Raw genomic sequence first — 14,030 nt, forward strand, 5'->3', positions numbered from 1 at the left:
GGAAAGATTCAACCTCTTCTCTGGATAATGCCTTGGTGAAAAGATCTGCAACATTTCATGTGTACACTGTAGGACAATAAATCGGTCTGATCTAGCTTAAGCCCAAGTTCAACTGGAGTTAAAATTGGCTTACAATTCTGCATTCTAAACCTGCGTAGCAGCCTTGAAAATCAGTCTTGAATTATGCAATTCTGTCCTCATGGGTTCTTGTGAGCAGCATATCATCCACATAAAGGATAATTATGATCAGATTTCCTTTGTCTATCTTGACATAGAGGATGCTTTTAGTTTGGACTGTTCTTCAAACTTTGGCTTGTTAAATGAGTGTGTTATTTTATCATATCAAGCCTGTGGATCTTGTTTGAGCACAGTTTACCTTTCTGTCCAGACCCAGACATCACAAATCCAATGGGTTGACTCACATAGACTTCCTTGCAAGTCCCCATTAAGGAAAGTCTTGATGTCCAACTGTTGCAATTTCCAATCGAAATTAGCAGCCAATGCTATAATGCATCTTGGAAGTGGGGGCAAAGGTCTCATCATAGCCTTGTAATTGTCAATGGTACCATTAGATATTCTTTTCACCATCCAAACTCACTTTGTCCCAATAGCCTTTTGGCCTAGGGCGACTCCACTAGATCCCATGTGTTGTTTTTGAAGGATTGAATCCAATTCAGCCCGCGTGGCTCTCATCCATTGCTGACTTTGTTGAGCATCCTTGAAGCTGTCAGGTTCATCCTCATCACAGCCGAGCAGCATGTAGAAAATGTGCATCACCAGAACTTCTAGAACCAGCCCTTGTCTTGGAGAGTTTGAATCAGCGACTTGGGGACTGATCTAGCTTCTTGAGTTGCTGTTCCCTCTTCCCTAATGATTTGTTTCACATCATCTTGAATATTGGGCTGATCTTTGGTCTGGTCCGGATCATCCACATGCTGCTGCCCATGCTGAGGCTTCAAACGCCATCCTGCAAGCTGAATGTGCAGTAGTAATGAATCTGCAATGGTGCTGATAATGATGGCAAAGGCCTCTGCATCATGCAGCACCCAATCTCTGATTGTTACAGGATCTGCTGGAGTTAAAAGTAACCCAGCCACATTCTTTATGTCTTGTGACCTCATCCGTCCTCGTTGAAATCTCCCAAATTACTCTTACCACAGGTGACTCTGGATCTTCATCTTCTATAGCGAGTAATTTGTGCCATCGAACTTTTTAGTGTCCGCAAAGTTTAGGATGGGTAGTGTACTGGCCACGACAAGGATGTGAAATGCTTAGGAGGAGAATTCCTGTAAACAGAGGCACGGTGAGGCTCTGATACCATGTCAGAGATAAGAGTGCATGATGTGCAACCCTAACATGCTGATGACAGCCTCTGAATGAGATCTGTTGCAGCTCCAATTCCCTCTACCTAGCCACACAAACCCCTTTGATCTACTGACCCCTTCTCCTCCTCGTATGGGGGCACAAGTGGGTCAATGATCTCTAGCATATGCGGAATTCAGTTTCACAAATTGTTAAAACTTCGATGTTGGGTGTTATTGTGAATATATTTATATACTTCTTCCATATTATGGCGAGCGTTAAATGTTCTAGGGTTTTTCTAGAGTCCTATCTATGAGGTCTTGTTGTAGAACACGTCTTTATATCTCTTAGTAAATAGAAGTATCCCTTTCTCTGGAAAAAAAGAGTAAATAGAAATATCCCATGGTACAATCAACGGAGGGGGTGGTTCTCACCCACAGCCTAGTCATGTATTGTGTTGCTCTAAACTTTCTACTGATGCATGCTTTGTGGACTATGAAAATGCTATTTCGTATGTTTCTATTGTGTGAATGCAATTGATTCAAGTCAATAATATATGCTCATGCGCTGCCGAAAATGAGGAGAGGTCAAATGTATGTTGAAGTTCTTAAGAAACAATGTACATGTAAAGCTTGGATCATGCAAGCTGGAATTGCTATTGAACATTGAAAGGCTTTATGGATTCAGAAATTGCCTAGTGGCAAGTGCTATTTTGACAGACAAGGTGCCAACCCTCACAGACCAATGGCTGCTGGGAACTAGAATTGCAACAGGGTATGTGGTTGCTGCTAGGAGGAGGCCATGAACAGAAATATGCCTTTCTAGATGGAACCGTTGACCATTTCTGAAAGGACTACGCATGCTGCAGATCAGAAACTGGTTTTTTTGCAGTAACTCTTTCTGTGGCTAAAGAAAAAAGGGCTTTGGTGTGTGTTCTCCAGCCTTTTGCTTTGCTGTAGGTGTCTGATAGTGTGGAGTAGTTAAACCCATGATTGTGGAAGGGGGGGAGACAAATGCCAAAAGTCACATGGAAAGTTTTGAGTCTGCTAAAAACTATATCTAAAGGAGCCAACGTGACCATTCTGGAGTTTTGGTGCTTCTAGGCTTATGGCTGACTCTTTTTTTTGGGGTTTTAGTTTTAAATATGTGTTCTGGTTATAGTTCCCGACAACTTATAGGGAACCGTGTAACAAGTTAGTGGCTTCGTGCAGGTTCGTCGCCGCTTGCCGGATTTCAATCCTAGTCATGTTATGGATTATGGTTCTGGCCCAGGCACTGCTATTTGGTACGATTTCAATTCTCCAATTTGAATATGTTCTTCAATATCACGGATTTTTTGGTACTTTAAGATAAAATAATTCTCCTTATGAAAGGGCAACGAACAGTAAGACATCATGTATTTTGTAAACTGACTTGAGCACCTGCACGCGCGCACAGGCTCACACACACAGGCTCACACACACACATGTGCACACTCACACAACACAAACTCACTCGTGCACACACAGGCTCACACATGCACATGTGCACACTCACACAAACTCACTCGTGCACATGCACACACTTTTTTTTGGTGAAATCGTGCACATGCACACACACAAGGGTAGGCATCTGTGCACACATGCACACACATGCAGTTGCTTGCAACACACCACACATGCCCATAGATATTGATTCATGTCTCATATCCTTAAATGCTTGTGCTTGTGCATGTGCATGGGCATGCATGCGCGTGCACACACAAACACACACAACACAGTCCCGCTGTGTGTGTGTGTGAGAGAGAGAGAGAGAGAGAGAGAGAGAGAGAGAGAGAGAGAGAGAGATAAAATATGTGCATATCATGGAAGGGCTTTATGTGAGGTCTGGCCTGGGGCTATCAAGCACGTGAATATAGTGGAGCCATCTGAAGCGATGTCGTATGCCAGGAGGAGCTTATTTCAAGGTGCTTGTTTCACTTTAAAAAAAAGATTACAATATATGATTGAGGTTGATAAAGAGGTGGGTTGCGTACAACTAGCAATAGAAAGAATGCATTTTATCATAGCATGACACTCAAGCCTTGGAGTTAATAATTTAAGAAATGAGTTAGAAATGCACATTTTGTGAGAGTGTGGGCGAGAGAGAGAGAGAGAGAGAGAGAGAGAGAGAGAGAGAGCGAGAGAGAGAAAGAAAGAAATTTTATTAGTCTTTGGAAGACCGATGGGTCTATGAGACTGAAAGAAAACCTGATACAAATCACAGTAAGGGTGGAGCTATTGAAACGAGCATCATCACCCGTGCTGAATCCTAAGTTTGATCATACATAATCAAATACATCTGGATGTAACAATGAAAAGAAAAGGACTGGAGCGGAGCGGAATCCTCCGTATGTCATGTCGCCCTGGCTGGTGCATAGCCGGTGATGGGACGCTGGTGCCCGGTCGCCCTGGCTGGTGCATAGCCGGTGATGGGACGCTGGTGCCCGTCAAGGGGTGCCGTGCGTCTCGGTCTCCTGGACGAGGCTCGACGCAAGACCAGAGCCACCGTGACTCCCGTGGGACGTATCACGGGTCTAAACAATGACGGGAGGTCCCCTAGAGTGATCTGTGTGTCCCCTCGATGTCTCGTGTGTCGTGCTGCGATCGTTGGGTCGGGGTCTCTGTCATGTCTGCGGCTAGAGATTGGACGATCAATGTCACTCAATGGGAAGAACTCTGTGATCCTGCTCTGAGAGGTGTCTGATGATGTGGCCAAGCCCCGTCGCCTGAGTAAGTACTCTCTATGTCAGACTCCCTTGTGAATGAAGGCCGCGAGGCATCTCTGATCTGGGTAGGCAAGGAATCTGGAAAGGAGCCCGGAGCCGTCTTTGAAGAGGCAATGATAGCGACCTCGGATCTCGTAGTACATTAGGCACCTGAAAATAAAATGCTCCTCCGACTCAACCTCTTGACAGTCGCACAATATGCATAAGTGATGCTCCCTAGGAATCCCCTCTGCTCTGCCGCTCTCTATGCGGAGGCGGTGTGATGATACCCGAAACTGTCCGATGGAGATCCCTACCCGGTGGTGTGATGAATCCCTCCTCCGAAATGCGAAGACAGTAATCTCTGTAGAAACTCAGCTTCACTGGAAGCTCCCTCGGCTCCAACTAGGTCCTAAAGGTGTGTAGCTGCAGATCCTCTCGAATGACCTAGTTGGTATGTGGCCCAATCAAGATGGTGGGTGGGAGTACCGGAGGGGCATCTAAACTGTATTGAAAAGAAGGTATCCTATCGATGTGGAAACCTAGTCTCACAAACCATCTGTGAGTCCGTGCATACCAGCATCGCTTGTCTCCCTCTGCTGCCAACCTCATGGAGGAATCGAGAGCCACCAACCATGGCAACCTCTGTCTCCGTGATGTGCAGTCCCCATATGATCTAACCCGGTGTAGATATGTGATGGTCTGAAAGGCTGCATCTAGCTGGAGTGGAGAAGCACCAAACTCGGCGTGAATGATGTGATGTGGTACAGACGATTTCCCCCGGATCATCCGTGAGAGCATGAGGATTTGCAAGCGCTCCACCCATGTCCACTCTATCTCTGACATGTCAGGCCCCCAACAAGGGCTGCCATACATACCGGCTGGTTGGACCAAGGAGTCCAAGAGAAGAGCCTTGGTCCGAGGGTCCTGGAAGTGGGAGTGAAAGCACTGTCTCTCTAGCTGAGCCAGTGAGGTGTATCCCCTACTCAGTCTGGCCTGCATCGCTGGTCTCATCGTGAAGATCGGGTCGGAGAAGATGACCCCCAAGTAAGTGTATGAGGATACGATCTCAACTGGTGACCCACCGAAAGTAAAAGTAAACTGCTTCCGTTGCATGTTTGCTCGAGAGGTGTTAAAGATCATGACCTTGGTCTTGCCAAGGTTGACCTCCAAATCATGGGATAAACAAAAAGCCTGAAGTGCATCCAGGTGTCGCTGGAGCCCCTCGGGTGTGGACGACAAGAGTGCCACGTCATCTGCATAAAGAAGAATCCTGATGATGATCCCGGCAAGTGAGCAACCAGTCCCTCCGAACGTCCCCATGAAAGTCTCAAGCTCATCGATGTAGAGGCCAAACAGGGTCGGTGATAAGGGACAACCCTGTTTGACCCCTATGGTACTCTGTCCAACCTGCGCCTGTACGAACTCGGCTTGAGACTCTCTCATACAGTGCCATGACTGCTCAGATGATCTCCTGATCAAATCCCAGTGTCTGTAGGCATGTGATAAGATGAGCTCGAGGTACTATGTCAAAGGCTTTGCGGAAATCCACAAAGCAACAATATACCCTCTCCTTTCGTGATCTGGCCTCCTCAATGACACTCTTGAGTGTGAGTATGTGATCCATAGTCCCATGGTCTCGCCTGAAACCGGCCTGACCCTCTGCTCTGAGCCCTCTCATCTCTGCGAACAGGTTGACCGATGCATCCAATACAGCTGCATAGATCTTGGACATCACATGTCCAATCATGATAGTCCTGTAGTTACTCGGGTCCATGGGATCCCCTACCTTGTGGATGGGGGTGATGGTGTTGAGTGTCCAAGTGCGGGGGAAGCCAAGGCAAATAGCGTCATTGAATAGCTTTGCTAGGTTCAGGGCTAATGTGTCGATCCCATATGTGATAAACTCAGTGCATAGTCCCTTGTGATCCTTATCTCGGCCATTGTGCAGTTTCAATGTCGCGTCCTTGACTCCCTCTTTGGTGAACAACGTGCAAGTGGTGGGGCGAGGTGTGTGTATGAGATCTAGAGTGGGCTGGTGTGGGACATCATAAAGATGGTGTGCATACGTGTGCCAGACTCTCGTGTCGGTGAGGGGTGATGGGGACCTACGCTCAAGGAATCTCCGCAAAAAATTGTAGGCCACTCTATGGGCTATCCATAGGTGTCACTTATTCCTTGGTATGTGCCTTGTAGGCCTAGATATTATCAGTTAGGACCTATGGTACACTTAGTACTAGTTCCAGTTGGGACACCTAGTACATGTATGACACCCAGTTAGGGTTTCATCATATTAGGTGTATCTTTTGTATTCTTCATAACTTCAGCAATACAACTTCAGGAGCACACTTTGCTTCTTGCCTCCGTCTCCTGTTGCTTCTGTTGTCCACTTCATTGCTTCAGATCTGCCCCTCCCGCTTCCTCTTCTTGCTGGTTATCACTCTCAGGAGGCTTCCCATCGCCATTTTCTGGAGTTTCCAGCCATTGCTCGAAGTTTCGTCGCGGGAAAGTGCTTCAAATCTGATCTCCCATCCTTCTTGCTACTTCTCCAACCTAGGAGGACTCCATTCAAGCTGATTCAGCCTTCATTTGGGCCAAAACCGCCTGTTTTCTGTCAAAACCACCTGCTGCGTCAGAAAACCACTTCTTGCACACAACAGTTTTGACAAAGTGCAAACTTTTTGGCATAGCTGTGTTCTACAAGTCAGGACGCCCCTACTTGGTGCAAAAATCAGGTCAAAATCACTTTTCTGCTCCAAAACCACCTCCGGTTTTGCAAAAAAAACTTCTGGTTTTAGGGTTTCGGAGACTGTTTTGGGTCAAATTTGGTACAGATCTGGTCGTCCTTCTCTTCTAGTTCCATCTGCCTTGGTCTTGCTGGATTTTGACATTCGTGGTCAAAACTACGACCATTTTGGTCAAAACTGCCCCGGTTTTGGTCAAAACAGCTTGTTTTTTGAGTGGTTTTGTAGTTACAGCAGTAGTATTTGCTGTTGCAGACATACATCTACTGGTGGAGAGTTGGTCAAAGCTGATTTACTGTGTGTTTGACCAGCGTTGACTTTTAGGGTTGACCGGTCAACTGGTTGATTGAAATTCCTGCATTCAATTTCAATTTTGCCTGGTACATTCAAATATTACTGGCAGATTTCAGTTGGTCATACTGTTGGTTTATGCTTTGAAAAGCCTTGAGGCTTACGTATTCAGTCACTGATATTCTCAGTTGAGAGCTTGAGGCTCCTGCTCTTTGCTTTTGTCATTCTTGTGCATTTGACTACATAATGGCTAGTGGCAAAGATGATTTCTTTGGGGCCTTCGGTGCTGATGATAAGCTTGATGGGGTTAACTACCCTATGTGGTCATTCATGATGAAGCATGTCTTGGTGTCCAAGAACTTGTGGAATCTAGTGTCTGGCAATGAGCCTAGGCCAGTCAGGCAGGCCACACCTTCTTCCAATGATGTTACATCCACTGGTACTTCTCGTGATGCCTTTGCTCCTCCTACTCAGGAGATGATACAGTGGGATGGCCGTGATGCTAAAGCACAGGCATTTATTGCTTTGTCCATCAAAAGAAGTATTGTTCCTCATATCAGATCATGCACTACTGCTAAGGACTCTTGGGATAAGCTTGCTTCCTTGTATCAGGTACGCAATGAGGCCCGTGTTGCCTATCTTCGCAAGCAGCTGAAGGATACTCGTCTAAATGAGGGTGATAACATGGATGCATATCTTACAGCTATCCAAGATTTAAAGGAGCAATTGGCTAATATTGATGAGGACATCCCTGACTCACAACTTGTATCAGGCACATTGGATGGGTTGCCTGACTCTTACCAAGGATTTGCCACTACCTTGAGGTTGGTTGCCATGGGCAATGCCAACTACTATTCCTTTGATCAATTGGTTGCACTTTTACTGCAGGAGGAGCAGAGCCGTGTCAATCGGAATGCGAGTATGCACTCAGATCAAGCATTTGCAGCCAATGATCGGAATAAGGGAAGATTTCAAAAATCTGTCCCTAAAAATACAGCAAATAATCAGCCTTCTACTTCATCCTCTCAGGGTGATCAGAAGAAGAAAAAGAGGTGCAATTATTGCAGGAAGCCGGGCCATGAAATTGCTGAATTATGCCGGGGATCAGAATTGGGGCTTCATTGTTCAATGCCATTACAATCCTCCAATGCATGATACAGGTTCACATGCTTGTATGGCAGTTTCAGCCTCTACATGGTTCTTTGACAGTGGTGCTTCTAAGCACATTACCTCCTGTAAAACTTTGTTTACTTCTCTTGCTGATGCCCCAAAGGGGGGTTCCGTGACATGTGCCAACAATGCATCTTATATTGTTAAGGGTATTGGGCAAGTGGCTGTTACATCAGTTACAGGTAGTGTTGTCACTCTGGAGAATGTCTTGTATGTACCAGGCATACGGAAAAATCTGATTTCTATTTCAGCCATAGCTACATGTGGATTTCGGATTGTCTTTGATGGGCATAGGTGTGCAGTCTATGACTTGAGTCATGCCGATGCTATTGTATTGACTGGTACTCTTCAGGGGGGCTTGTACAGCTTGGATGCATATGATAGATGCAATGACAGTTCAGCTCATGATGCTCATGCAGTTGATGTAGATGTTTTGCCTGATACTTACTTGTGGCATGAGAGGTTTGGGCATCTTAACTTTAATGTTATGGTAAAGTTGCCTAAAATGGTTGAAGATATGCCACAGATGCAGATTCCTCATAAGCATGTATGTGAAGCTTGCTTGCTTGGCAAGATGCACCGCTTTGTCATACCTAAGGATGGTAGAGTTGGTGCATCACGCAAGCTATTCTTGATTCACAGTGATGTATGTGGTCCTATGCGGGCTGCTTCCATTGGAGGTTTCTATTATTTTGTGACATTTATTGATGACTTTACCAGGTATACTTGGATCTTTGCATTGAAGTCCAAGTCAGAGGTGCTTACCTGCTTCAAGCATTTCATTGCCTTGGCTGAAAATGATTCAGGCTTGAAGATTGCACATTTGAGATCAGACAGAGGTGGTGAATATATGTCAGAGGAATTTAATGCTTACATGAAATCCCGTGGTATTCATCATGAGTGTACAGTGCCTTACACTCCTCAGCAAAATGGAGTTGCTGAGAGAAAGAATAGGACAGTTATGGAAATGGCCAGGTGTATGCTTAAGGGAAAGAATTTGCCCAATATGTTTTGGCTGGATGCAGTGATGTGTGCCAATTATGTGCTCAACAGGAGCCCCACCAAAGCATTGAAAACAATCACACCCTATGAGGCTTGGAAAGGACACAAGCCAACCATTTCTCACATGCGTACTTTTGGGTGTTTGGCCTATGCACATGTGCCTTCACAGAGGCGGACAAAGCTGGATGATAAGGCTATAAAATGTATATTTTTGGGATACAGTGCAGAGAGTAAGGGTTATAGACTTTATGAGCCTTCCACCAGGAGGGTAATTGTCAGTAGAGATGTCATCTTTGATGAGATATCCTCCATGCCCTTGCGGGACTGCAAAGTGCAGTCTACACTTGGTGTCTCAGATATTTTTTATAGTCTTGTGCCATTGCTTGGATCTGATGCCTCAGATGATGCACCACAGGGTTATTCTCCTCCACCTAATGCTCATTTACAGCCTACTACACAGTCCGGACAGCCACATGTTTTGACACAGATGCCACGTGCTACTGAGGACATTGTGGAAGAGGCAGTAGAGCAAGAATTGGCTGATATTAGACAGCCCAAAAGAGCACCTAGATGGCTCTTTGAAACTTTGAAGGACAACAAACTTGATGCTCCTTTGCAGGCCCGTACGAGAGCTGCAGCCAAAAGAGATTTGGCAAACTCGGTTGCTCATGCATTGATTGCTATCGCATTTGATGAGGAGCCTGTTTGTCACAAAGATGCCTTCTCAAATGAATTGTGGATGAAAGCCATGCAGGATGAATTGGACTCCATTCATGCAAACAAAACATGGGAGTTATGTGACTTGCCTGCAGGCAAACATGCAGTAGGGACCAAGTGGGTATACAAGGTCAAAAGAAAAGCTGATGGTTCAGTTGAGAGGTACAAAGCCCGTCTTGTGGCCAAAGGCTATGCTCAAAAAGAGGGCATTGATTATGAAGAGACCTTTGCTCCCACTTCACGCATCACTACCATTAGATGTGTTATTGCCCTAGCTGCCCATAATAATTGGGAGGTGCATCAGTTGGATATAAAGACAGCATTTCTCAATGGTTTTTTGGCAGAGGAAGTCTATGTTGCTCAACCTCCAGGCTTTGAGGTTGAAGGGTCTGAACGCAAGGTATGCCGGCTTAAGAAAGCCTTATATGGATTGAAGCAGGCACCCAGGGCTTGGTATGACAGGATACACACTCATTTGCTCAGCCTAGGCTTTCAGAATAGTCCTACAGAAGTGACTTTATATATCCGCAAGAGGGGGGCAGATTTGCTGATTTTGATCCTCTATGTGGATGATATGATTCTCACTGGGCCACATCCCGAGAAAATTGCAGATTTCAAGCGGGAATTACAGCAAGTCTTTTTCCATGACTGATCTTGGCCAGTTGCACTACTATTTGGGCATTCAATTTGCTCGATCTGAGGGGGGAATTGTGATGTCACAATCGAAGTACATTGGGCAGCTTCTACATAGATTTCAGATGGAGGATTGTAAGCCTGTCTCCACCCCATTAGAGACTGGTTTTCATTTCTCTGCTGAAGATGGCAGTGGTCCATGTGATGCTACCTCCTATCAGCAAGCAGTTGGTTGTTTGCTTTATCTATGCCATACTCGGCCAGACTTGCAGAGTATGTGGTTTCTCAGTTGAGCAGATACATGCACAGTCCCACTCATCACCATTGGCATGCAGTGAAACGTGTCTTCAGGTACATCAAAGGCACACAATACTTGGGCCTTCTCTACAGGGCTGATACTTCACTTTATCATGCATGGGTTCACTGATAGTGATTGGGCTGGTTGCCAGGATACACGCAGATCCCACAGTGGCAATTGTTTTATGCTTGGTTCTTCATGCATCTCATGGTTCAGCAAGAAGCAGGCTACAGTTGCCACATCTAGTTGTGAAGCTGAGTACAGAGCAGCTTTCACAGCTACAGTAGAGTGTGTTTGGCTACGGAAATTACTTGCAGATCTTCTGGTTAGTCAGACAGCTCCTACCGTCATCCATACTGACAGTCAGAGTGCTTTGGCCATAGCACGAAATCCAGTGTTTCATGCTCGCACAAAGCACATTGAGGTTCATTATCATTATGTCAGAGAGAGATGGTCAGATGGTGACATCAAGTTGTCTTATGTTCCCACTGAGGACAACTTGGCAGATCTATTCACTAAGGCTCTTCCACGGCCTAAGTTTGAAGCTTTTCGACAAGCTTTACACTTGGTCCCTTTTGTTACGTGATCTGCCTTCTCTGTACATTCATAGGTTGCTATATCCACATTGGATGAATTTGTGCAACCATGACCTAGTCTTTCAGGTATCTTGAGACGTTTCCAGGATACTTCAGCCCATACCGTCGAGGGGGGTTTGTAGGCCACTCTATGGGCTATCCATAGGTGTCACTCATTCCTTGGTATGTGCCTTGTAGGCCTAGATATTATCAGTTAGGACCTATGGTACACTTAGTACTAGTTTCAGTTGGGACACCTAGTACATGTATGACACCCAGTTAGGGTTTCATCATATTAGGTGTATCTTTTGTATTCTTCATAACTTCAGCAATACAACTTCAGGAGCACACTTTGCTTCTTGCCTCCGTCTCCTGTTGTTTCTGTTGTCCACTCCACCCAACAAAAATCGTGACATCTGGTTTCAAGTCGGAGTTGTCGGAGATAAGCCTTGCACTCCGTATCGTACCAATTGTTGCAGGGTACAGAACCAAGAGGTGGTGGTCTAGTGGACCGTGTGGTGTGGGGAAAGATTTGGAGGGCAGCCTTGTGGAGTGTGCGACTAATCAGGGCAGCACGGTCCTCTATGAGTGGTATGTGATCGATGTAGGTTAGGAGTTTGTTTAGGCGTCCAGAGTAGGCCGGTGAGAGGCTGTGATCAAAGTGTATGTCGTGGTAGGTGTCGTGCTTCCTATGTGGTGTGTGTGGTGTGGCTAAGCGTGGGGTGGCGATAGTGAAGAATAGGTATGTGTGATCAGCTCCTGGAGGGAGTGGTGCTACGGTGAAGTCGGTGATACATGAAGTGAAGGTAGGGGATCCCATGGTGTAATCTACTACACTAGTGCCCCCCCCATGTGGGAAGCAAGTAAAACCACCTGAGGAGGGCCATAGGTCGAGCCCGTTGTAGATGATGAGATCATGCATCCTGCCAAATCAAGGAGCGCGTGTCCATATGGTGTAACAGGCCCGTGTCGGTCCGATGAGGTCCTGGTCATACTTGCTCCGTCTAGGTCCATGTCTGGTAGCATGATAGAGTCGTCTCGGAAGTCTAGGAGTGGTGCTTGTCGCGTACTCGTCCTGGTGTTGAAGTCCCCAACAAGGAGAACTTCCCCACGGGGTGAAAGGTTTGGGATATTCTGATGTAAGGGTGCATATGGCGATGTCTCACCCTCCTCTCGTGCCACTCTGGCGAAGTGGGATGTGTCTGGCGGGAAGTAGCATATTGCTATGAAAAGGTCACGGGTGTCTGTGTGTCGGATCCGGATCCACATGAATCGGGAGTGTGCGTCCTTTCTCTCAATGGAGATGGCTCAAGCAAGGGAAGACCTGTACAATACTGCAACCCTGCTTGATCCTTGGACTCCTCCCGTATCCCTCGTCTCATCCTTGAAGGCTGACTCCCATGTGTAGCCACTGACTATCGGTAGTGGACGCTCTGGGCTCTGGTGTCACCGTTCATGTGTCTCTCCGTGTAAAAGACTATGTCTCGTCTTGTATAAGACTCCGAGAAGTTCCCTGGGTCTGACCATAAGGTACCATTACAGTTCCAAATGGTGCAGTCTAGGGTCTCGGAAACCTGAGTCTCATAGGCCCCGTCCCCCTAGGGGTAACGGCGGGTGGGAGCCCGACGGGTGCCGGTCAACAATCTACCATCTCGGACCACGGCCCATTTTCCCTCCTTGCGGGCAACATCCCGCTGCTGCAGAAGAACTCGTCGCTCCTCAATTTGTAGTGGTGTCAAATCCTTGTCCATGGATAGGGTGGGATGCTCTCGTAGAGAGGCTCGGCGTTGCAGTGTCGCTAGTCGAGCATGTGAATCTCTGAAGCGAATGACTAGGGGCTGCTCTCGGTTGGGATCTCTCCCAACACGCCATGCTCCCTGTATACCATGGTCGGGGACCCCCATGGTGGTGGGCACAAAGGTGATCGCCTCCTCCATGGGCGTCGTAGTGGTGCTGGTGCTGTCTCGCGTGATCCCTCGTATACGGATGTTGAGGGCCTTCGAAGCCCTCTGCTGCTGCTCCTGTATGGCAGCTGAAACGGTTGCCTTTGCGGGCTCCTGTTTTGCCACGTACACGCATCTAGTCGTCTTTGCTATAGCCGACTGTATCGTGGCTATCTGTGCCTCCATCTCTGTGATTGGGGTCCCTCCAGGCGCTGCTCTGAGGGTCCCAAGCTCCTCTCGAAGCTGTGTGATGTCGTGTCTGAGTCCCTGGATAAGGGTGCCCTGCTCGTGTATAATGCGGGTCTGCTCCTGGGTGTATCGGGCTTGCTCTTGGGTGTAATGTGTCAGCTCTGCCTGACGGGCCCGGAGAAACACATATGAGAGAGTTGATAAGATATGATTGTATTAAGGTTATCTTGAGACCCTTCAAGATCTATGGAACTGGTCATCACTATCAACAAATAGTGGTCTTTTACATTTGGCGAAAGAAAATACTATAGACTTGCTATGTAGTTAGTACTTGTTGAGCTAGCTTGTGTGCTAGTCCAAGTACCTTGTTGTGGTGTTCCAAAACTTCTTTTAGATAACTTCCTAGCTTTGTAGCTGGTTGCTTTAATAGATTTTTCAGGT

General features: G+C 46.7%; 1 protein-coding gene across 1 annotated transcript in view; it reads left to right on the top strand.

Annotated features, from left to right (window-relative positions):
• Positions 1–14,030, top strand: part of LOC147888947 (copper ion binding / methyltransferase) — a 92,069-nt gene that overhangs the window by 20,056 nt on the left and 57,983 nt on the right. Inside the window, exons 3-4 of the mRNA XM_087392541.1 lie at positions 2,514–2,587; positions 3,153–3,247. Coding sequence (XP_087248667.1) covers positions 2,514–2,587; positions 3,153–3,247 — 169 coding nt within the window. The remainder of the gene's footprint in view (positions 1–2,513; positions 2,588–3,152; positions 3,248–14,030) is intronic.

The sequence above is a fragment of the Dipteris shenzhenensis genome, chromosome 21, assembly GCF_047967505.1.
Source record: "Dipteris shenzhenensis isolate YYH24624 ecotype China chromosome 21, Dip_SZ_1.0, whole genome shotgun sequence".
NCBI lineage: Eukaryota > Viridiplantae > Streptophyta > Polypodiopsida > Gleicheniales > Dipteridaceae > Dipteris > Dipteris shenzhenensis.